The sequence below is a fragment of the Hemiscyllium ocellatum genome, chromosome 2, assembly GCF_020745735.1.
Source record: "Hemiscyllium ocellatum isolate sHemOce1 chromosome 2, sHemOce1.pat.X.cur, whole genome shotgun sequence".
In the NCBI taxonomy this organism is placed as follows: domain Eukaryota; kingdom Metazoa; phylum Chordata; class Chondrichthyes; order Orectolobiformes; family Hemiscylliidae; genus Hemiscyllium; species Hemiscyllium ocellatum.
The window spans coordinates 33,663,038-33,687,821 of NC_083402.1; the positions used below are offsets into that span (position 1 = coordinate 33,663,038).

Sequence of the window (24,784 nt, forward strand, 5' to 3'; positions counted from 1 at the left end):
GCTGGACAGCACAGAGAGAACTGAACGATACCAACTTTAAAGGTTCAAATATGGGAGTAAGCTGCGTAATACTATTTATAACCCATTGAGTTTCACAGATTGGGATGTGGGATCAAATTAAGGCATTTAAAACTTTGAAAGGATTTGATAGGGAAGCCACTTGCTCTGATGAGGGAATCAAGAACATCTTAAAATTTAGAACTAGACCATTCAGGTGAACAATAAACGCATACAAAGTATGAACAGAAGCAGACAATTCAGTCTCTTCAGCCATCTGCCACCAATCGATAGGATCATGGCTGAATTCTTTGCATATTGAACTCCACATTCTATCCTTGGTCACTGTTGATTCCCAGGTCCAATAAGAATCTATCTGCTTCTGCCTTAAAAATATTCAATGACTCCACCTCTGCCACTTTCGGAGGCAGAGTTCCAAAGTTGCACAATCCTCTGAGAGAAAAGAATTCTCTCCTTCCTAAAAGGGTGATCACTAATTTTAAAATCTCACTCCCTAATTCTGGAGCTCACCCACAAGAGGAAACATTTCATATCCACATTTCAGGATCTAATACATTACAATCAAGTCACCCGTCACTCTTCTAATCTCCAGTGGAAACAAGCCCAGCCTGTCCAATTTATCATCCTCAGAAAACAAGAACAGCAGAGAATGACAAAAAGAGTAATTAGAAGGAAATTTAAAGTATGAAAGGAAGCTAGCTGGAAATGTAAAAATTCTATCAGTATTTAAAAGGAAAACAGTAAGTAAAGTGTGTTGATCCTCTAGAATGGAGAATTAAATAGAACCTAATAAGGAAATGGTGAATTAAATGAATGAATGTTTAGCCTCCAGCTTCATTCTGTGGAAAACAAAAATATTCTTTTAATAGGTGTATATCAGGGAGAAAGAAAATCAGTGAAGTTACAATCCCAAGGAAATTAGTACAGAACTCAGCAAACTGTTGGAGCTGTGGCTTACAGGTCAACCCTTATAGGGTTGGATCTTCTGATTTGGTCAGTGGTCAGGTTCAGGAGGTTTTGACTGTAAGTAAATCAGTCATGATCCTATCGATTGGTGGCAGATGGCTGAAGAGACTGAATTGTCTGCTTCTGCTCATAGTCTTTATGGGTTTATTTTGCGTCTGACTGGCCTAATTCACCCTGAAATTACGGCAGAAATTTAATTCCTCAGACTTCTTGGTTATTCCTTTAATGTTTCAATTAAATACAACTGGCTACAGTCACATCATTCAAGTAAGTTAGAGTTTTTAATTAGAGATTGATTTGGTAAATATTGTTGTGAAGATAATATTTTAGCCATTTAAAATTGTTTCTATATTATTTAATGCTAATTTGGAGCGATAATGTAATATAAGAATGCCTTTTTCATCAGCAAGTATTAAACAGGCATTTGGATGTGACTCCTGATAGTTTAAGTGAAGTAAAGTGCTGGAAACTATGATGGGAAAAGTACAGAAAGGCATTATCAAAATCTCAAGCAAAATTAAAAATGAGAATGCCTCTATTATTGGAATAAAACTTATGAAACAGGTTCCAAGGGAAAATATTTAATGGTGTATCAAATACCTCTTTCAGAAAGTCTGATTAAGCAGCCAGATTGCATGTTATGAAGACAGGCCGAGATATTACATTTCTCTATTGAATATTAACAATAGAAGAAAAGTTTAATGGTAGAGATTTAAATTCATATCCTGATGCTTAATTTAACTGGAAATGAGTTCATTCAAGAAATGTACAAGCCTTCTCAATTTCGTAACTTTACCTCCTTGTTGCATCCAGGAGTTTGATTCAAGTCCATGAAAGAGCTAATTATTATTGGTCTGTTATGTGAAATGGCTTGATAAGCCAAGCAATCTTTCTATTCATTCCATATTTGCTTGTGTTTCAATAATAACCTTAAAAGTTAGTATATGGATTTTTGTAGCATTACAGTTGTTTTGAATTAGTCGGGGATATGATCATCATTGGTTGACCAACATTTATTGCCCATCATTATTTGCCCTCAAGAAGATGCAGGTGAGCTTCCTTCTTGAACTGCTGCAGTCCATTTGTTGTAGGTACATCCACAGTGATGTTAGGAAGAGAGCTCCCACATTTGACACAGTGACACTGAAAGAATGGCAATTTATTTACAAGTCATGGCGGTATGTGGCTTGGGAGGTGAACTTGCAAATATAACTCCTTTTTATTTGCTCACCTTGTCCATTTACACCTAAAAATGGAAGTAGATAATAAACATAATGTTAAAAATAACAAATTTTTTAATGAGACCAAACAAATTAACATGGGTAATTGGTAATCCACACAGCTAGAGGATTTGGCAGAGCTGAAAATGGCCAAACTTCTCGAGATTGTTAGAAATGCTGACGGCCACATATTCAAGTCATTTTGCAGTGTTCTGGGTGAGATGGGATATTGGTACCTTGCTCAGATTCTTCAAACAGCCTCTGAAGAAAAGGATTGCACTACTTCTACAGGTAAAGAGTGAACTGAATGCAACTAGATTCTTCCATTGTGGGTATAACTATTTTGTCCATTTTTAAATAATTAGGTTTGAGCACAACCCTTTGTCGTTTTCAACTTTCTTTTCTGTTTATTGATTATGTATCAGTATCTAGAGTTGAACTTATTTTGACTACGATTTGTTCTGTTTACCTGAACGCAAATTGCTGTTTTCTTGTAAATAGCTGACACTGTCTAAATGAGTTACAGGGATTATTAATTTTAAGTATGAAAGTTAAACCTCATATTTCATGTAAGGGTATGAAGTATGTTTTTACTCCTTGAATGCTACTGATAATTTTTGATCATTTTATTAGATAAACAACAGTTTCAATGACTGTGAATAGTTATGTTCAAGACGTCAGGGTATATTTTATACATATGTTTAAAGTTGGGATAAATCACAGTAGAATGCCCCTATCTGTGGATTCGGTTTCTGCAGTTTCGGGTATCCACTGTTTATCACGGCCCGAAAATATTACATGGAGCATTCCAGAAATAGTTCTGGGGGCTGCCGGAGAGGTACATTTCCTATTTAAATGCGAGGGTTTGCTACTATCCGCGGTTGTGGGCATCTGTGATAGCTCTTGGAACATATCACCCACAGATACAGGGGTCACGTCATAGAGATGTACAGCACAGAAACAGACCCTTCAGTCCAACCCGTCCATGCTGACCAGATATCCCAACCCAATCTAGTCCCACCTGCTAGCACCTGGCCCATATCCATCCAAACCCTTCCTATTCATATACCCATCCAGATGCCTTTTAAATGGTGCAGTTGTACTAACCTCCACCACTTCCTCTGGCAGCTCATTCCATACATGTACTACCCTCTGCATGAAAGAGTTGCCCCTTAGGTCTCTTTTATATCTTTCCCCTCTCACCCTAAACCTATGCCCTCTAGTTCTGGACACCCACCCCACCCCAGGGAAAAGACTTTGTCTATATATCCTATCTATGATCCTCATAATTTTATAAACCTTTATAAGGTCACCCCCTCAGTCTCCAACGCTCCAGGGAAAACAGCCCTAGCCTATTCAACCTCTCCCTATAGCTCAAATCCTCCAACCTTGGCAACATCCTTGTAAATCTTTACTGAATCCTTTCAAGTTTTATAACATCCTTCCAATAGGAAGGAGACCAGAATTACACGCAGTATTCCAACAATACTGTCCAGATCCTGTTGTAATCAGAGGTAACCCTCTTTGCTGTCCACTTCACCTCCAATTTTGGTGTCATCTGCAAACTTACTAACTGGACCTATTATGCTCGCATCTGAATCATTTATGTAAATGACTGTACTGCTTTGTAAGTTGTGCCATCTGACTGATATGTTTGTTTTTTTGGGGGGGAATGTTGGGGAGTCAAGGTAGCTCCAAGAAGACACACATGGAGATGGAAAATTGGAACTCCATGAAACTCAGTAATTCAATGCAAGAGCCAGGTAGGTTATCCAATACTTCAGGCCACTGCTGACACTTGGCTCGCTATCTGATTTAATCATGGAAACTAGATGAGTAGTTCCAGTCAGTCTGATCTGCGTCAAGGAAGGCTTAGTTCAGGTGTTTCCAAATGCAGGGTTAGGGTAGGTTAGTTGAAGTTAAATGAAATTATTTTCTGCCTAACAACAGGGTCAGGTCATGTCTGACTGAGAGGTCAGGTTAGATCTGCCTAAGGATGGTCATTGGGTTGAATTGCCTCCAGCTGAGAAGTGCCTCATCATTTGAAAGTGAAGTTAGTGAAAGTGATAGTCTTTAATGAAATGCTATAAAAGGAAATTATGAACTGTTAAAAAAAATGAATTCAGAATAAAGAGGAAATTCTTTGTAAACTTGGAAAGACTGATATCTAGAATGTTGTGCCTCATCTTTTTTTAGAGCAGCATATTAGTAAACAACACTGTGAAGTGAAAGATAAAATAGATGGAGAGATTAAGAAAGCAAATGGGATACTTACCTTTATTAGACAAGGCTGAGAGTTTGAGAAGGGAGTTTATGGAACCATATAAACATTGGGTGTGCAATTGCAAGAGATTATATGCAGTTCTGGAATCCACATTGTTGGAGGGTGTGATTGTACTGGAGAGGACACAGAAGAGATTTACCAGCACTTTGCCTTGTTGGGGGTGTTTTAGTTATCAAAAGAGAGTAGATAGACTGGAGTTGTTCCTTGGAGCAGATGAGATTGAGGGGGCAACACGATTGAAATGTATGAAATTATAAGGGCATAGACATGGTAGGCAGGAAGAGACTTTCTCCTCGGACAAGTGATCAATGACCAGAGGGAATAGGTTTAAGGTAATGGGCAGGAGGTTGAAGCAGATACAAGGAGAAATATTTTCACTCAGAGCATGGTGGGAATCTGGAACTCACTGTCTGAAATTGTGGTAGAGGCAGAAACCTCATTACATTCAATGAGTACAATTGCAATGCCAAGCCAAACAAGGCTATGGGTCGAGTGCTGTAAAACTGGATTGGACTAGTTAGGAGCTTGTTTTGATTGGTGTAGACTTAATGGGCTGAAGGACCTTTTCTGTGCAGTAGACCACTGTGGTTCTAAACAGTACAAGTAGTTTTATTAAAGTAGTCATACAATATTGAAATTATAGAATGTACTATGTACATTACATCTATTTATGTAATTTATATTAGTTGAATACATTTGTGCAACTTCTTGCAATATATGTACATATATATTCTTTATATTGTTTTCTCATGGTCATTATTTCTAATTCTATGATGTGGGGCAAGTGTACAGATTTATTCATGTATATAATATTATTAAAGTTTTGATTTTTTAATTCATGTGGATAAAGGTTTGAAAAGGGTTTTAAACATATAGAATTTTCCAGTTTTTTTTAAACCTATGTATAATGCCACAATACTTGTGTATTAATGTCACTTTGACTTCTTGTAGGACACACATTTAGAAGTGAAAAACCAGCTTTGAAAGAAATTGTGCTCCTTTCTCCACGAATACACAGAAATCTGAAAGATGACAATCTGGAATTAAGTCAAAAGGTGGAGCACATGAGGAAGGAATATTTGGCGAGGTAACATCAAAAGCATAAATGACTTCCAAAATGTGAAAAGAAATGTTAGTTCAACAATTTCCCAAAATAATGATATTGATATATCAAAATGTGTGACAGTAAGGGGAAATTGGAGGGCAAGACAACCAACCTGTTTTCTGGATATTTGGCAGAAATTTTAATATTAAATATTTGGTTAAGCCTTTTAAATAAGAACTATTCAGAGAGGGGTCAACAATTAAATCCCCTAGTAAAGTTGTCATTTTGATTCAAAGTTGGTACAATGAAGATTATATGTGTACAATAATACCAATTTTTATATTTGTTATAACAATAATATTTATTATAACTTTACCAATTTCATCTTCAGAATAAAAGGACTCGAAGAAGACTTGGCTTCTGTTAGTCGGGAAAGAGATATGACTGTGAGGGAACGTAATATCACCATCCTAGAAAATCAAGAACTACAAAATCTTAACCATGAACTCCAGGAACTGATAATAAAACTGGAAGATTCTACACTTAGTGTGAATTATCCTATCCAATATGTGAATTTGTTACCAGTAAGGCAGATGATTGATGGACAGACAGACCAGCTGTTCACCTTCGATCAACTTCAAAACAACATTGATTGATGTAATGAAGTTAAATTGGGCACCTTTATCTGTTGGACACCTCACTCCATCTACCTGTGGAATAATCTCTGCCACTCAACGTTCAAACCGGCATTAGAGAAACTACAACAAACTCAAAAGCCTCAGATGAAAGATTCAGAAAAGTTTATCTCCCTATTTACTGTGTTTTCACTTTTAAATCTAGATCTATAGCTATAATAGACCCAGCCATTCAAATTAGCTTGAATATATTTTGTACTTTTTTCAAATTATTGTATGGGAAACGGGTGGTGTTGGCAAAGCCAGCATTTGATGCCCACAACTAATTCCTTGAGAAGGTGATGGTGATCTACTTCCCAAAGCACCCCAGTCCTTTTGATGTCGGTACATCCACGTGCTGTTAAGATAGAAGCTCTAGGAATTTAACCCAGTAGAAATTAATAAAAGGCAGTACAAGCCTAAATCAAAAAAATGCTGTTCTAAAGAGGCGTTCTGAATTTGAAATGTTCTGTTTCTCGCTCCACAGATGCTACCAGACCTGCTGAGTTTCTGCATTCACTTCAAATTTCCTGCATCTGCAGTATTATTATACTTCTAAATCAGGATAGTTTGTGGCTGAGGAGGAAAATTTAGGTGATCCTGTTCCCATGTGTCAGTCACCTATGTTTATCCACCTGATAAAGGGTGCAGGTTTGGAAGATGCCAATAAAGCTTTGGTGAGTTGCTGCAATGAAGCTTGTATCTGCTACCAGTGTGTACTAGTGGCAGAGGAAGTTAATGTTTCAGTTGGCGGATGGGGTAATGTTATAGCAAGTTAATTTGTCTCAAAAGGTGTTGAACTTCTCATGTTTTATGGGAACTGCACTTAGCCAAGCAGGTAGGATATATTCCTTCATATTTCTGACTTCAGCATTGTAGATGGTGGATAATCTTTAGGGAGGCAAGAAGTGAGTTAATTGGTGACAGAATTACTAACTTTGAACCTGTTGTGTTCAGTTTTTGGTCAATGGTAACTCTCAGAATATTGATAGTGGGGGATCCTGGGATGCTAATATCATTAAATATCAAGGGGTGACTGTTAGATTCTCTCTTGTTGGAGATAGTTGCTGACTGACACACATGTAGTGTGACTGTTACTTGTCACTTATCAATGCAAGACTGAATAAAAGCAAAGTCCCAGAGCGACAGCAGAAGAGTGAGCTCAGGCCGGGCTGAGTCTGAGAACAACGGCAGCAGAACAAATACAGCAGGAGCCAGAGCAGCAGCCAGACCAAGTCCAGATGCAGGCCAGGGCATGGAGGTTGTGTTGCCTCATGTTCTGAAGCAGGTGGGCACAAACCCATGTTGCAAAAGGACTAGAACCTCTAAAACCTAATTAACTTTGTAATCACTTTTTATTATCATTCTGGACTTTTTAAATTCTATTCCTATGCTTACCTTTTTAACTCGGTAACAATACTTAAAGCATCTGTACCTAAGATGGCACCAACAGGTGACATTACAGACTTCACTGCACTCATTGAGTGCATGTGAAATTGAAGACTTTTCTAAAATTCTGACCATTTCACATATTTCCATTGGACTGCTGCTTCAGTTTCTGAGGAGTTGGCAATGCTAATGAACATTGTGTAATCATCAGCAAGCATTGCCCATAATAAATCAGCTGAAGATAGTTGGACCTAGGACACCATCCTGACGAACTTTTGCCTCTGATGACCACAACCTATGCTAGAAGTTATAAGTTGAATCCATGCCATTAATGTCCATGTTGTATGAGCTGTCTGGTAGATTTGCTGTTACCATCCACTTCCCTGGGAGGGATATAGAGGGTTTGTTTAGTCGGCCTCATGTAATAGAGGAACACAGCTTGGTAACCTAACAAGAAGACGCTTTTGTCTTAAACAAGATGTAGTTTATTGAATGATAGCAGATAAATAGAAGTTACACATGACAGACATTGGGTAACAGAGACTTCTTTGCCAACCTAAGCTGATTTCCCTGAAGTTTGTGAGACATTGTTAGGTTATGTGTTGCTTAAGGTACTTGTTAGCATTAACCCTTTTAGATAGGTGGTGGTATAGTAGCAATATGACTAGTAATCTACAGCCCTGTGTTACTGTTCACAGGTAATGTTTGTATATCCTAAAATGGCAGATGTGACATTTAATTTCAATAAAAATCTGAAATTAAAATTTAGTCTAATGGTGATCTTATAACAATGGTTGATAGTGTTTTTTTTAAAACATTAGATTCCCTAATACTCTTGAAGGGAATGAAATTTGTTATCTTTACCTGGTCTGGCCTTCAAGTGATCCACACTGATTGACCCTTAACGGACCTCTGAAATTACCTAGCAATTCACTCAATTTAAAAAAAATGACTGCATGTCTAAAGATATTAAGATGTGAGAACACAAGCAGTCCATTTGGTTGATAGTCTGCTTCACTGAAGAAGGGATTGAAACTGGAAGGAAACCTTGCATTGGTCTTGACACCAAAAGTGTGAGTGGCAAACACAGCCCAATCAACACTTCAAAATCTATCTTACAGTCCGTTCTGCTGTAACACAGTATTTCTGTTCTCGCGCAATCCTGTCATAAGAAATGGCATAATAGCAGCATCATTTAAATAATAGGTTGGAATCTAGTATGCACTTTAGAACCAGTTTTAAAGCAATGTCCTCAATTTGTCAATGATGTTATTAGTGAATTTGTGGCAATAAAATGTGCATATACAGAATGACCTGTACTTTTAATAGCTGAGGGGCTGTGGCAAAATTGGAGAGCTGGCCCAAATGAAACAGCCAGAAGTGCCCATTGATCTTGATCACTTCCTGAGGTCCTAAGCAAATCTTCACTACTATTGCTGTAATGTTGTAAGGACCCATAGCCTTTTTTGGTTTCCAGTGCCTTCACCCATTAATTAATTCCATTTGATATTAAGAAAAGGTGGCATAGTGGTTAGCACTGCTGTCTCAGTGCCAGAGACCCAGGTTCAATTTCCGCCACAGGTAGCTGTCTATGTAGAGTTTGCACATTCTCCCCATGTCTGGGGGGGTTTCCTCTCAGTCCAAAAATGTGCAGGTTAGATGAATTGGCCATGCTAGGTTGCCCATAGTGTTAGGTGAAGGGGTGAATGTAGGGGAGTGGGTCTGGGTGGGTTGGTCTTCGGAGGGTCGGTGTGAACTTGTTGGGCCGAAGGGCCTGTTTCCACACTGTAAGGAATCAATCTAAACTAAAAAAGACTGGCATTTAATACTGAGCTGGATGGAGACAATAAAGACAACTATAGGCCAGTTGGTTTAACATCTGTCATTGGGAAAATGTTACAGGTTATAATAAAGAAAGCAACAGCAAAACATTTAGAAAATATAATATAATCAGGATCAATTTGGTTGCAAGGAGAAGAAACATTCCTGACAAAATGTATTACAAGCAGACCTGGCTGATGCAATATATTTGAATTTCTAAATTACATTTAATAGGGTTCTGTTACTTAAGTAGTCTAATATAGCAGTAGTATTGTTAAGAGTCCATGATATTGATGAAAGTATATTAGTGTGGATAACAGGTTGGCTAACAAAAACAGAGTTGAGATAAAGAGTACATTTTCAGGATGGTAGCTTGTAACTAATGAAGTAACAGACTGCTTCAGTCACAATTATTTTCAATTCATATTAATGACATGAATGATGGAAGCAAATGTTGTTTCAAAACTGGTGGGTGATAAAAGTAAATAGAAGGATAAATAAGTAGAATGACAAATTGACAGAGGTTAAGTGATCCGGCAAAAAACTTGGCTCGTGGAACATAATGCAGGAAAATGTGAGGTTATGCACTTTGGCAAGAAGGATAGAAAAGCTAATTATTATTTAAATGTGGAAAGGCTACAAAAACCTGCAAGGAGAAAGTGAGGACTGCAGATGCTGGAGATCAGAGCTGAAAAATGTGTTGCTGGAAAAGGACAGCAGGTCAGGCAGCATCCAAGGAGCAGGAGAACCCTTCTTCAGGAATTTTTATCAAAAACCTGCAGCATGGAAGGAGTTAGGGAGGTTCTTGTAGGGGGATGGGAACCTGTGGTGCAGTTCCAGTGCACAGGAGGATGTGAGTAGGGAGGACATGGACAGGATTTCACGGTCACAGGCGTTTGTTGGCAGACAGCAAGCTGGTTTAAGTGTGTCTACGTCGACACCAGGAGTATCCTGAATAAGGTAGGTGAGCTTGCAGCATGGATAGGTACCTGGAATTTTGATGTTGTGGCCATTTCAGAGACATGTATAGAGCAGGGTCAGGAGTGGAACTTGCAGGTCCGAGGGTTTAGATCTTTCATAAAGATCAGGGAAGGTGGTAAAAGAGGGGGAGGTGTGACTTTGTTAGTCAAAGACCGTATAATGGTGGCTGAAATAACATTTGATGAGAACTCATCTACTGAGGTGATATAGGCTGAGGTTAGGAACAGGAGAGATTTTTATAGACCTCCGCAAAGTTCTAGGGATGTGGAGAAGAGGATCGGCAAAACGATTCTGGGTAAGAGTGAAAGGAACAGGGTGGTCATTACGGGGGAACTTTAACTTCCCCAACATTGACTGGAAATGCTATAACTCTAGTACGTTGGACGGATCAGTTTTTGTCCAGACTGTGCAGGAAGGTTTCCTTACACAGTATGTTGAAGGGCCGATAAGAGGGGAGGCAACACTGGATCTAGTACTTGGTAATGAACCATGCCAGGTGTTTGATTTAGTGATAGGGAGCACTTTGGAGAGAGTGACCATAATTCGGTTAGTTAGTTTAGCGATGGAAAGGGATAGGTACATGCCACAGGGCAAGAGTTATAGATGGGAGGGAAGGGCAATTATAATGCTATTAGGCAAGACTTGGGAGGCATAGAATGGAGTAGCAAAATGCAGGGGATTGGGACAATCAATATGTGGAGCTGGTTTAAGGAACAGATATTGTGTGTCCTTGATAGATATGTCCCTGTCATGCAGGGAGGAAGTGGTTAGGGAACCATGGTTTACTAAAGAAACTGTATCTCTTGTTTAGTGGAAGAGGGAGGCCTATGTGACGTTTAGACGAGATGGTTCAGATGAGGCGATTGGGAGTTACAGATTAGCTAGGAAGGATTTAAAGAGAGAGTTAAGAGGAGCAAGGGGGTACATGAACAGTCTTTAGCAGGTGAATAAAGGAGAACCTTAAGCATTCTATAGGCGTGAGGAATAAAAGAATGACTAGGGTAGGAATAGGGCCTGTCAAAAACAGAAGTGGAAAGTTGTGTGTGGACCCTGCGGAGATTGGAGAGATGCTAAATGAATATTTATCTGTTTTCACTCAGGAAAAGGAGAATATTGTAGAGAAAACTGAGATACAGGCTATTCGACTAGAAAGGATTAAGGTTAGTAAGGAGTTATCATCAATTCTAGAAAGTGTAAAAGTCGATGAATCCCTGATCCAAATGGGGTTTATCCGAGGATTCTCTGGGAAGCTAGGGAGGAGATGACTGAGCTTTTGGCCTTGATCTTTGGTACTAAACCTATGGACGGACAATGAAGACTCAGAGGACTAGAGGATTGCAAATGTTGTGCCCTTGTTCAAGGGCAGTAGTGATGACCCAGGTAATTAAAGGCTTACTGGTCTAAAATCTGTTATAGGAAAAAGTTTTGGAAAGGATTATAAAGAGATGGGATTTATAATCATCTGGTAAACACAAATTTGATTGGAGATAGTCAACACGGTTTTGTCAAGGGCAGGTTGTGTCTCACAAACCTCATTGAGTTTTTTGAGGTGACAAGCGTGTGGATGAGGGTAGGGTAGTCGATATGGTATACCCCGGAGTTCAGTAAAGCCTTTGATAAGGTTCCACATGGTAGACTTTTGGAGAAAATGCAGAGGCATGGGATTGAGGGTGATTTAACAGTTTGGATTAGGAACTGGCTTTCTGTAAGAAGGTAGCAAGTGGTGGTTGATGGAAAATATTCAGTCTGGATTCTGGTTACTAGTGGTGTGCCACAAGGATATTTTTGGGACCACTGCTATTTGTCATTTTTATAAATGACTTGGACACAGGCATAGGTGGAGATTACACTAAAGTCGGTGCAGTGGTGGACAATGTGGATGAATGTGGCAGGTTTGGATAAACTGCAGAATTGGGCTAAGACGTGGTAAATGGAGTTCAACACAGATAAATATGAGATGCTGCACTTTGGAAAGAACAATAGGAATGCAAGTACTGGGTCAATGGAAAGATTCTTGTTAGTGTGGATGTGCAGAGGGATCTTGGTGTCCATGTACATCCCTGAAAGTTGCCACCCAGGTTGATAGTGCTGTTAAGGTGGCATACGGTGTGTTATGTTTTGTTGGTAGAGGGATTGAGTTCGGGAACAGTGATGTCATGCTGCAACTGTACAAAACACTAGCGTGGCCTCATTTGGAATATTATGCACAGTTCTGGTTGCCCCAATACAGAAAAGATGTGGAAGCATTGGAAAAGGTGCAGAGATTTACCAGGATGTTGCCTGGTCTGGAGGGAAGGTCTTATGAGGAAAGGCTGAGGGACCTGGGTCTGTTCTCATTGGAGAGAAGGTGGCTAAGAGGAGATTTAATAGAGGCATACAAGATGATCAGAGGGTTAGATAGGGTAGATAGTGAGTGTCTTTTTCCTAGGAAGATGACATCAGCTTGTACAAGGGGGGGGGGGGCATAGCTACAACTGGGGAGGTGATAGATTTAAGACAGATGTCAGAGGCAGGTTCTTTATTCAGTGTGGCAAGGGCATGTAGTTAACTCAGCCACATTAGGGATATTTAAACAGTTCTTGGATAAGCATATAGATGATGATGGGATAGTGTAGGGGGATGGGCTTAGTTTAGTTCACAGGTCAGCACAATATGGAGAGCTGAAGGGCCTATTTTGTAGTGTATTGTTCTTTGTTCCTAGTACATGAATCATAAAAAAACAGGCATCCAAATTCAGCAGATAATAGGGAAGGTAAATGGCATGTTGGCCTTATTTCAAGAGGGACTAATATATATAAAAGTAAGGAGATCCTGCTAAAGCTATACAAGGCACGAATCAGACTAGAACTGGAATACTGTGGAAATACTTTCAGCCTTTTATCTACAGAACTGGCCACTTCAGAAATGTCAGTATATGAAAAAGGATCACTGGACTTGAAACATTAACTCTGCATTCTCTCCACAGATGCTGTACAGAGTCTTGGGGACTTGACAATAAAGGGTTCGATGTGGAGAGCTTCTTTCTTTCTTCTTGTGGGAAGAGTCTAGGATTGGAAGTTATAACCTTCGAGTAAGAAATTGCCTGTTTAAGACAGCGATCAGGAGGAATTTCTTTTAGAGTCATAGAGATGTATAGCATAGAAACAGACCCTTTGGTCCAACCCGTCCACGCAAACCAGACGTTCCAACCCAATCTAGTCCCACCTGCCAGCACCTAGCCCATATCCCTCCAAACCCTTCCTATTCATATACCCATCCAAATGCCTCTTAAAATGTTGCAATTGTACCAGCCTCCTCATATCCTCTGGCACCTCATTCTATTCATGTACCACCCTCCGTGTGAAAAAGTTGCCCTTTAGGTCTCTTTTATATCTTTCCTCTCTCACCCTAAACCTATGCCCTCTCGTTCTGGACTCCCCGACGCCAGGGAAAAGACTTTGTCTATTTATTCTATCCATGCCCCTCATCATTTTGTAAACTTCTAAGGTCACCCCTCAGCCTCCGATGCTCTAGGGAAAACAGCCCCAGCTTGTTCATTCACCCCCTATAGCTCAGATCCTCCAACCTTGGCAACATTCTTGTAAATCTTTTCTGAACACTTTCAAGTTTCACAACATCTTTCCGATAGGAAAGAGACCAGAATTGCACGCAATATTCCAACAGTGGCCTAACCAATGTCCTGTACAGCCACAACATGACCTCCCAACTCCTTACTCAAACCTGCGACTCCACTTTCAAGGAGCTATGAACTTGCACTCCAAGTTATCTTTGTTCAGCAACACTCCCTAGGACCTTACCATTAAGTGTATAAGTCCTGCTAAGATTTGCTTTCCCAAAATGCAACACCTCGCATTTATCGGAATTAAATTCCATTTCTGAGGGTGTTGAATCTTCTGTAGAATACTTTACCTAAAAGATGCTGTTGAAACTGGGACAATATTCCCTTACTGACTAGAAATCAAAGTGTTTGGGAAAAAGACAAGAAAGTGATGGTTATCTGATCAGCAATGCTATAACTGAATAGCAGAGAAGACTGCATTGACCAACCTATGCTCCTATGTCTTAGGGTCTCTGAGGTACAATATGCCATCAACTGCAGACATGTAGCACTGAACGCCCTGCTCTAAGACATAGGAATAGAAATAAGGCATTCAGCCCTTGCAAGTCCACTCTATGTTTGCCTTAACCTTGAATAGAAGTAACAACCCAGGCTCTATAGCCCTCTGCAGTCAAGAATTCTACACATTCATGACCTTTTTTCTATCCAGGGAGAATGTTTACTCCCAAACTATCCAACTTGTTTGTAGCCCCAGGCAGCAGTTGCAACAGGTTTTACACTGCCATCCTGGTCTGTCACAATGCTTACACTCTCCACAACAGCTGGTTCTCCAAAGGTTTTTTCCCCACGTCATCTCCAGAGTTGTTCATTGGTGACAAGGGGTACCCTGCCCTCAAAGACCTAGTAACAGCTAGATTTGAGACCAAATGACTGGACAAGGGCTAAGAGAGAACTGCATTTGATGTACACAATGCTGAGGGACTCTAAATCCATACATCCAGTTTATGGTTACACTTTCTCGTAGTCCTGTTCCTCCCCCAGAGAGCAGTAGAGAAGGGCAACTCTATACACTCCAAGTCCACTGCTACATGAGATACATCACTACCTATAGCAATTAGTGCCCTTCGAGGATGAGAGGAACAGGACCAAACTAGAAGCCATAATAGATATGTAGAAACCATACAGAAAGGAAGTCAGTCCTTTTTCCTTCATTGGAAAATCTAGTAACTCTAAATAATGTTAGGAATAAGATGGCAAGAGAAAAAGAGCTGGATTGCATAAGTGCAATGTTTTATATCAAATGAATAATATAATAGATGTTTTTTTAAAAGGCAGCATTTTTAGAAAAGGCAGTAGAGATATAGACTAGACCTAGTTTGTCCTGCTTTTCATAAAGTGGCTTCACTCAAATCATTAGATAGGTTGTACTTTAAATTTTCCATCTGTTAGTACGTGCTCTCAGATTTAATTGAAAGCTTGAAGTTGGAAGTATAAGGGTATTTAAAATAATTACAGAATATTTCATATTATAGTAGGACAAGAGACTGAAGATGTGTCAATGTGCTTGCATAGTGAGCTTTTTCCATATTCACCATCACAATTTTATATACATTAGAAACAAAATATTCAGAATTCTCATTCTTGTCTTATTATAGCTGCTACAAAAATTTTGCCAATCTTCAGCATGCCATTCAAAATCTAGCTTCCGAAATGAATCAATCTTTTCTGCACTAATGTTCTCCCAACGATGATCGAGAACCGTTGATTAGCGATCTCGACTGGAAACTGTACCTGATTTGTCTGCTCCTCCACCAAGGTTCCTCAGCCTAATTGTAGTGAAGATCAGTTAACTGAGCACAATTCACAAATTGGAACCTTTGACCTTCCTTGTCTGTACGGTCTTGTGTGCATGATGTAGAAATGATACTACATTACTTGTCCATTGCCATTTAAGTATTACCGTCAAAGCTGTCATATATCTAAGTACATCATCAAAATGAACAAAACAGCACATTCTCGATTTAACCAACACACCAATACTTTGAGGTTTGCTAATGTTATATTTTTAAAAAATCCATGTGTTTCCTGTTCAGATTTCACGAGTAGTCAAGTAAACATTTGTCACAGTTGGGGGGAAAAAAAAAGATAACAATGATATTTTTCTGGAATGTGCAAACTCTCCTATAGCAGGATCATACCAGGCAGCACAAATTCATTTATCTTGAGCAACTAAAGCAAGATCATCTCGAATTTCAGAACAAGAACTAGCCATGATATTATCAAACTGCTTTGTGTTTTACACATCAAGTTGAAGAACACAATTCATAATGGAGCAAAATTAAGGCAAGGTTACAGATCAGCCATCATTCACCAGAATGGACGGGCAGGTTCAAGGGGCTGAGTGACCTATTATCTATTCTCTTTTTATACAATTTGCAATGCAAAATTATTTATTTATAGCTAAAATCAGTCCAAAGTTCCAATCCCTTTTCAAGTAGCATTCATAGATCTTTGAACAAATATGCTGTAAATACAAGCCAAGTTGCTAGGGAGTACAGAACTTTAATATTGCTGAAAAATATTGACTGGCAAAGATTTTCACTTTCCACTCAGTTATTCATCAGTGAAAAGCTTTAGCAACAAATCTGTTTTCAGCAATATAAATGTCAAAATGCTAGTCTCGAATCAAAAAGTGTCACATTAACTGTAAACAAGCAGCTATGCAGACTAGCTAGAGTGTAAATAGTATTTGAAATTTTGGTTGTGGAATTAGTAAAACTTTGACATCAATATTACAATAAATATTGTTGGCAAAACAAAAAAATACACAAATCAGAATACAAATTTGATCAAATAATTACATATATTCTTAAAAAAGTGACATAGCATGAACTTTGAATCACTGCACAGATGCATACTCTGATTTTGGAAGAAAGTTAAAATTACAACAGTTTGTTTAGCAGACTCGTGGTCTGCTGTAGATGGTCTTCAATGCAAGTAGTAGTTTAATAATTGGTGTGCACAATGCAGTAATCACTGGCAAGCTATAGTAATGGAAGTAAAAGGAAATATCATGGACTTTAATTATTCCAAAGATTTTCAATATTCCACGAGTTGTTGGAGGAAGGCATCGAAATTGCCAATAGGTAACAATGTCATGGTAGCAGCGAAGATCATGACCAGTTGCTGCTAGGTCGGCCTGAAATTGTACAATATGTTAATTAGTGATCATTGCAGCCTCAAAAAAACCTCCCAGTTTTGCAGAGAAAGATTGATCGTCCTGAGGTAATTTAATGACTTTGTTATAGGTTTTTGGTACATAATATTACAGATTTGTAAAACTAACAAGGTCACTGAATCTGGCCCTACTGTAGCCAAAGGATACTTCACTGGTAGAATAAACAAAGCCATTTACACCAGCTAGATATGAAATACAAAAGAACCCAAAACGCCATCGCAACTATGACACTTCTGACACTTCAAGTCAGTCACGTCTTTTCTGACTAGATTCTAATCAGAAGGACCAAAGTTTTTTGTCACAATAATCGACAAATTCAAAAACCTAAAATCAAGAGGTGCTCTAAGCTAAAACAAAGTTTTTAGTGTAAACATCAACCCCAACCTTAAGATCATGCCTGTCAGACAAAGAAAATGGCATTAACTGAGGCCTAACTGGCAATTAAATTTTTACCTCAAACATTAATTTTCAAGATCCTCTCAAAATTTGGTCAGGCATAGTGATGCTTGGGAAGGGGCAGAACAATTCACTTGGTCAGCATCCTTGCTACTGGACTTATTATCTACTGTCTACAGCACAGATGCAATATACCACACAGATCCACATGACACACTGCAGCAAATCACAATACTTTCTATAGATTGCACTTCCATCCTCTATACCCACATTAAAAGTAGTGATGCCATGGGAAATTTAGTGACTCCAAGCTCTCCAAATTATGCAACATCTTGTTTTTGATATATATTGCTATGTCTTTATCAATGTGTCAGAATCCTGAAATTAGCAATATAACATCATTCTTTACGCATAATCAATGGATGCATTCCAATGTTTAAGATGTCTAATGAGCAAAGGCGAAACAGATTGGGACTCTGCTCACTGGAGCTTTGAAGAAGAGAGGTGACCTTATTGAAACATACAGGATTCCTAAGGAGCTTGATAGGGTAAACATGGAGAGAATGCTTCCCCTCATGGGTGCATCTCACACCAGATGGCAGAGTCTCAGAATAAAGGACACCATTTCAAAGCTGCAATGAGGAGGAATTTCTTGAGGGTTGAGAGTAGAATGCCTTGTCACAGACAGCTAGAAGGGCTGAGTCCTTGTGTATAGTTGATTAGTAGGGGAAATCAAGGATTACAGGGATAATGCAGGAAAACAGAGCTAAGTTCTGTACCCATGAAGACAGCCTCAACCATGTTACACTTATGTATTCCCTGCCATACTATTCTGTATCTGTAAAATCATCCTTACTGTCCTGTTTGACACCATTACCCGGATAACTTGTATGATCTCTAACTTAATTAGTTTGTAGAGTTTTGGATTACTTGTTACTTTAGTTAGACCCTTGACATTCAATTCTTATACCTAACATGTTATTCCACCCATTTGGTTTGTCTCCAGCACCACTTTATTTTTAACTTTATATAATTATCTCTCTACCTCAGTTAATTGGATTATAGGTCATCCCTTCACTTGTTAGTCAACTGCTGACATTTTACTCACACCATCTGACATTACTAATCACCTACAGAGACTAATTATTTAGTTTGTTGACATTCCACTCACACCATCTTTATGATCTTTCAATCTCTCTGCCTATAAATTCAGTGCTTGGTGTGCTTTTCTTCACTTTACCTGAAGGAGTAGCACTCTAAAAGCTTGTGATTTCAAATAAACCTGTTTGACTAAAACCTGATGTCATATAATTTCTGACAATTGCAATGAGCAGCTTTATCAGCATTGCCCAGATCTTGAGAACAAAAGAACAGGATATGGGTATATGTGCAGCTGGAAACTGGAGTCGAAAAGAGTGAGTGAAAGAGATGGGGAGAAACGAGTGAGCAGTACATTTGAGAAATAAATTTTTATTGTAGTGAAGGTGATGACCCCGTGGCATTATTGCTGGACTGTTTACTTAAATTTCTAGGTTATGTTTTGGAGATCTGGGATAATTCCTGCCACAGATGTTTGGAATTTGAATTCAATAAAAATCTGGAATTAAAAGTCTAATGATGACCATGAAACCACTATTGATTGTCAGGAAAAACATGTCTGATTCTTGATCTGATTTATCATCCCATGTACCTAAACACAGTGAAACATTTTGTTTTGCATGCAGTACAGACAGATCATTACATACAAAGATCATAGGGTGGTTGAACAGAGTGAGGAATACAAAGTTACAGCTGTAAAGATGATGCACAAAAAGCAAGATCAACATTAGATTTGAAATTTGATTCACTAATGTCCATTATTGAAGGAAATGTCACCCTTATTTGCTTTTTGGCTACATGCGACTTCAGACCCACAGCAATGTGGTTGACTGCTGTCTGATATGGGCAATAAATGTTGACTTAACCAGTAACGCCTTCATGTTGTGAATGCTTTTTTTTTAATATGGGAGTTGGTATGGGTTTTCGCAGGGCTGGAAGTGAGGTGGAATCAAAAGTAGAGTATTAGATCAGACACTAGGTCATTCAACTGAAGAACAAACAAGACACACAGGTTGCACACCATGAGGTTCAGCAGAGGAAAGCTGAAGAAATCAGAGGCATAAAGATGCAAAAAAGGAAAATGTATAAGATGCCTGCATACTTATGTTCAGAGTTTCACAGGAAGCCAGGTCAAGTCTCGTAGTATGATCCAGGGCAAAGTAAGTTACAAATAATAAATCAAGACTCTCAACACTGTTTGGACTACAAGAAAATATGAATGTGCAATATTACTAAAGCAAATTTCAGATTCATTACTATATTCTTTAGATTTTCTAGATTAATTCCATTCTATAGAAATAGTGATGCAAGTGACCAAAACTGCAACAAAGGTTGGCATAAGAACAGAGATGTACAATCTAAATCCTTCAATTGTGCTTCTCTCCCTTTTCCAAGACACTGTTTTGCACCATGCAGCATAAATAGAGTGAGGCAGTGGGTGTTACTGTGCAAACCTCAACTCCTAGTTCATTTTAATATCACTGCAGTAATCTAAAAATAGTACTGGTCTTGCATCACACATGACTCCTGTACTACTTTTTTTCCCACTGTAGCACGGGTCTGTATGCAGCTTTAATGTCACCAGCTTTAGCTTACTCTGTTTGAGTTGTTTGCTGTCATTATTTGCTGTCTCAGTCTTTTGGTGTCAATGTCGACCCTTTTTCTTAAACTTAAATTATTTTAATGTAGAAACATTATCAAAATTCGAAAGCTTCATTTTCTAAAATGTCACCACTTTTGATTCAAGAAGTGACACGCATCATAGGGTTCTCAATTATATTGGACCCTCAAAATCCACATTCAGAGAAGAGTATATCTGAAAAGCCAGATAAGAATGTGGATTCATGAGCTATAAAAGATATTCCAATAAATATATTTGTTACCTACATAAACAAACAGAAGGTAATTCTTGTGGCCTCCTCCAAGGATACTTTGCTGAGCATAAACAGGCAATTTACATCAGCTAAATATGAAATGCACAAGAATTGAAGTCATGGAGATCACCAACTTGAAATCAAATAATGCTTCTACAGAAGGAGCAGCAAATATGAAGAATGCAGTGATCTAGAAATATTTAAAAGCACTGCTTATAGTCATAAATACATACAGCATGGAAACAGATCCTTCGGTCCAACAAGTCCATGCTGAACATAATCCCAAACTAAACTAGCCCCAACTGCCTACTCTTGGCCCATATCCCTTCAAATCCATCAAACCTTGAAATATTACATTTAGCTTTTTCATCCAAATCATTAATACACATTGTGAATAGCTGGGGTTGAAGGTAGATGTCATTTACATGGACTTCAGTAAGGTGTTTGATAAGGTTCCCCATGGTAGGCTTATAGAGAAAGTGATGTCATATGGAGTCCATGGTGCACTAACTAGATGGATAGAGAACTGGCTGGGCAACAGGAGACAGTAGTAGTGGAAGGAAATTTCTCAAAATGGAGAACTGTGACCAGTGGTGTTTTACAGGGAATCCATGCCAGGACCACTGCTGTTTGTGATATACACAAATGATTGGAGGAAGGTATAGGTGGCCTGATTAGCAAGTCTGCAGATGACACTAAAATTGGTGGAATAGCAGATAGTGAAGGGGACTGTAACAGAGTGCAACAGAATACAGATAGATTGGAGGGTTGGGTGGAGAAATGGCAGATGGGGTTCAATCAGGACAAATGAGAGGTGATTCATTTTGGAAGATCCAATTCAAGAGCGAACTATATGGTAAAAGGAAAAGCCCTCGGGAAAACAAATGTACAGAGAGATGTGGGTGCTCAGGTCCATTGTACTCTAAAGGTGGCAACACAAGTCGATAGAGTGGTCAAGGCAGTATATAGCTTTCCTTCATTGGACAGAGTATTGAGTACAAGAGTTGGTAGGTCATGTTACAGTCATAGAAGACTTTGGTACGGCCACATTTGGAATACTGCGTACAGTTCTGGTCACCACATTACCAGAAAGGATGTGAATCTTTTGGAGAGAGTGTTGCCTGGTGTAGAGGATGCTACTATGAAGAGACGTTAAATAGATTAGGATTATTTCCATTAGAAAGACGGGTGGGGGTGAAAATCTGATTGAGATCTACAAGATCGAGAGAGATAAGGTGGATAGCAAGAAGCTTTCTTCCCAGAGTGGACGACTCAATTACTAGGGGTCACAAGCTCAAGGTGAAAGGGGAAAAGTTTAAGGGAGATGTGTGGAAGATCTTTATGCAGAGGGTGGTGGGTGCCTGGAACACGTTGCCAGTGGAGCTGGTAGAGGCAGGCACAAAAGCATCATTCAGGTGTATCTAGATAGATAAATGAATGGGCAGGGAGCTGAGGGATACAGATCCTTAGGAAATAGGTGACCAGTTTAGATTGAGGATCTGGAATGGCACAGGCTTGGAGGGCCAAAGGACCTGTTCCTGTGCTGAAACTTTCTTTGTTAACTGATCCCTGCAGTATCCCACTAGTTACTACCTGTCATTGGGGGGGGAGGGGGCGGGGGGAGAAGAAGAGAGAAGAAAGCATTTATTCTTACTGTTTGTTTCCTGTCTCCCAAACAATTTTTATGAATGTCAGTACATCATCCCCAGTTCCATGTGCTTTAGTTTAAATGCTAATCTCTTATTTGGGACCTTATCAAAAGCCTTCTTAAAGTAGACATATCCACTGGCTGTTCTTATCAACACTCCTAGTTATACCATGAAAAAGTTCCAGTAGATTTGTCAAGCGTATTCTTTCAGTAAATACAAGTGTTTTCAAAAGAGGATCAAAAAGTCAGATAGAGTCCCTCATTTAATAATTATTCATCAGGATAGAGTAGATTCAAAGGCTATCAATGAGCTTTTCTTGCTCTGGGTTTTATTAGGTCACTATGTTTGTTGATCTCATATTTATTAAAAAGTCCAAATAATATCATACTAGAACTTAATTTATATGTTGTAGTTATGAATTAAAGCTTGTGATAAATCGTTAAGTTAAAAATCACACAACACCAGGTTATAGTCCAACAGGTTTAATTGGAAGCTTCCAATTAAAACTAAGATTAGATTAGATTACTTATAGTGTGGAAACAGGCCCTTCAGCCCAACAGGTCCACACCGACCCACCGAAGCGCACCCACCCAGACCCATTCCCCTACATCTACCCCTGCACCTAACACTACGGACAATTTAGCATGGCAAATTCACCTAACCTGTACATCTTTGGACTGTGGGAGGAAACCGGAGCACCCGGAGAAAACCCACGCAGGCACGGGGAGAATGTGCAAACTCCACACAGTCAGTCGCCTGAGGCGGGAATTGAACCCGGGTCTCTGGCGCTGAGGCAGCAGTGCTAATCACTATGCCGCCCACTGAAATGGCACTGAACATTGCACAAATCAGCGAACATCCCCTCTCCTGGCCTTATTGATGAAGCAGCTGAAGATGGTTGAACCAAGAACACTACCGAGGAAGTCTTGCATAGATGCCCTCGAACGGAGATGACTGACCTCCAACAACCACAACCATCCTCCCATATATCAGGGATGACTCCAACAACCAGAGAGTTTGCCCCGAAATCCACTGATTCCAGTTTTGCTAGGGCTCCTTGATGTCACACTCGGTCGAACGCAGCATTGATTAAAATTGCTGTCACTCTCACCCCATCTCTGGAATTCAGTTCTTTTGTCCATATTTGAATGGAGGCTGTAATGCGGTCAGGAGCATGGTGGCCCTGGAAGAATCCAAAATGAGGGTCACTCAGCAGGTTATTGCTGAGCAGAAACCAGTTGATAGCACTGTTGATGGCAACTTCCATCACTTTATGAATGTTGGACTATAACCTGGTGTTGTGTGATTTTTAACTTTGTACACCCCAGTCCAACACTGGCATTTCCAAATTGTGATAAATCATGTTTCTTACCAGTTCTTCTATCAAAGTGTACACTGTTCCTTCAATTTCACGTTCAAGATGGTGTGCAGCAACCAGCAGCTTTATCATAAGAAATGTCCAGGATGCAGTAACCACCAGCAGAGTTAACCTATTTAAAAGAGAAAATACATTTATTATAATGACAGTAACATTTTGTCAACAGACTACATTGGTTTCATGACATTCAATTCCAAGATGGGGGCAGAATAGCAATGCAGTATGTGGGCATCTGTCTAGAGCTCATCTTCTCCGCTTACTTTTACCATTTTTCCTTTATTTGTTCTTATTTTAATCTACCTACCTTCCGTCGTGAGAGTTTGTGCAGTGTGGAAGAGAGCAAGCCCAGTGGAGTCAAGCCATTGCAGGGCAAGGAAATCAGCCCAACATGGCAGTGCATCTGTGGCGGTGACGAGAACAGACAGCTTCAGGTTGAGTTCAGCACAGACTGGAGGTGAGGCCTAATGTTTATTTTTCTAATTTATTCTTAAGAGTATATACCTAGGGTACCTTTCTACCCAAGATGGTGTTATAAATAGCAACTTTGTCAACTTTTTATTGCACTTTTGTGACAATGAATCCAATTCTAACAATCCATAGGTTTTAAAGGTAGCTCAAAGATTAAGAGTGGGCTGTAGAACCCCTACAGTGAGGAAGCAGGCCATTTGGTCCATCAAGTCCATACAGATTCAGGGATAAGGAATTTCATTATGTAGCAAGACTCCAAGCTGGGTCTGTTATCTTTGAAGAGAAGATTGAGAGATGTGATAGAGATTTGAATCATGAAGGGTATGGACAGAATGCATAGAGAGAAAATGTTCCAGATTTAAAGGTAAAAAAAAACAAAGTGAAGAGACCCAGCAAATCTGGTGTATCTGTGTAGACAGAGAAAAAAATTGGGTTAACATCAAGTCCAATGAGACTTCTTCAGAAGCATTTGGAAGAATCAGTTCAGTCTTGAAATGTTAACTGTGCTCCTCTCAGCACAGATGCCAGAATTGCTCCAGCACTTGGATTTTATTTCAGATTTCCAGCAACTGCATTATCTAAAATATGGACAAAATAATCAGTAAAAGCAGCAATTATAGAATTCCAATGTGGAAGCAGGCCATTTGGCCCATCGAGCCACACGACCCTCCTTAGAGCACCTTCGAATACTAAAAAAGGTCGTGACAAAAAGAGTGGATGCATTGG

At 39.3% G+C, this 24,784-nt stretch overlaps 1 protein-coding gene across 2 annotated transcripts in view; it reads right to left on the reverse strand.

The window, feature by feature from the left end:
* Positions 1 to 16,882: 16,882 nt before the first annotated feature.
* LOC132827029 (uncharacterized) overlaps positions 16,883 to 24,784 on the reverse strand; it is a 44,799-nt gene continuing 36,897 nt past the window's right edge. For both annotated transcript variants that reach the window (XM_060843436.1, XM_060843425.1), the window contains exons 8-9: positions 23,585 to 23,702; positions 16,883 to 17,156 (exon numbers count right to left, since the gene is read on the reverse strand). In XM_060843436.1, the coding sequence (XP_060699419.1) occupies positions 16,914 to 17,156; positions 23,585 to 23,702 (361 nt within the window). In that variant the 3' untranslated portion in view covers positions 16,883 to 16,913. The remainder of the gene's footprint in view (positions 17,157 to 23,584; positions 23,703 to 24,784) is intronic.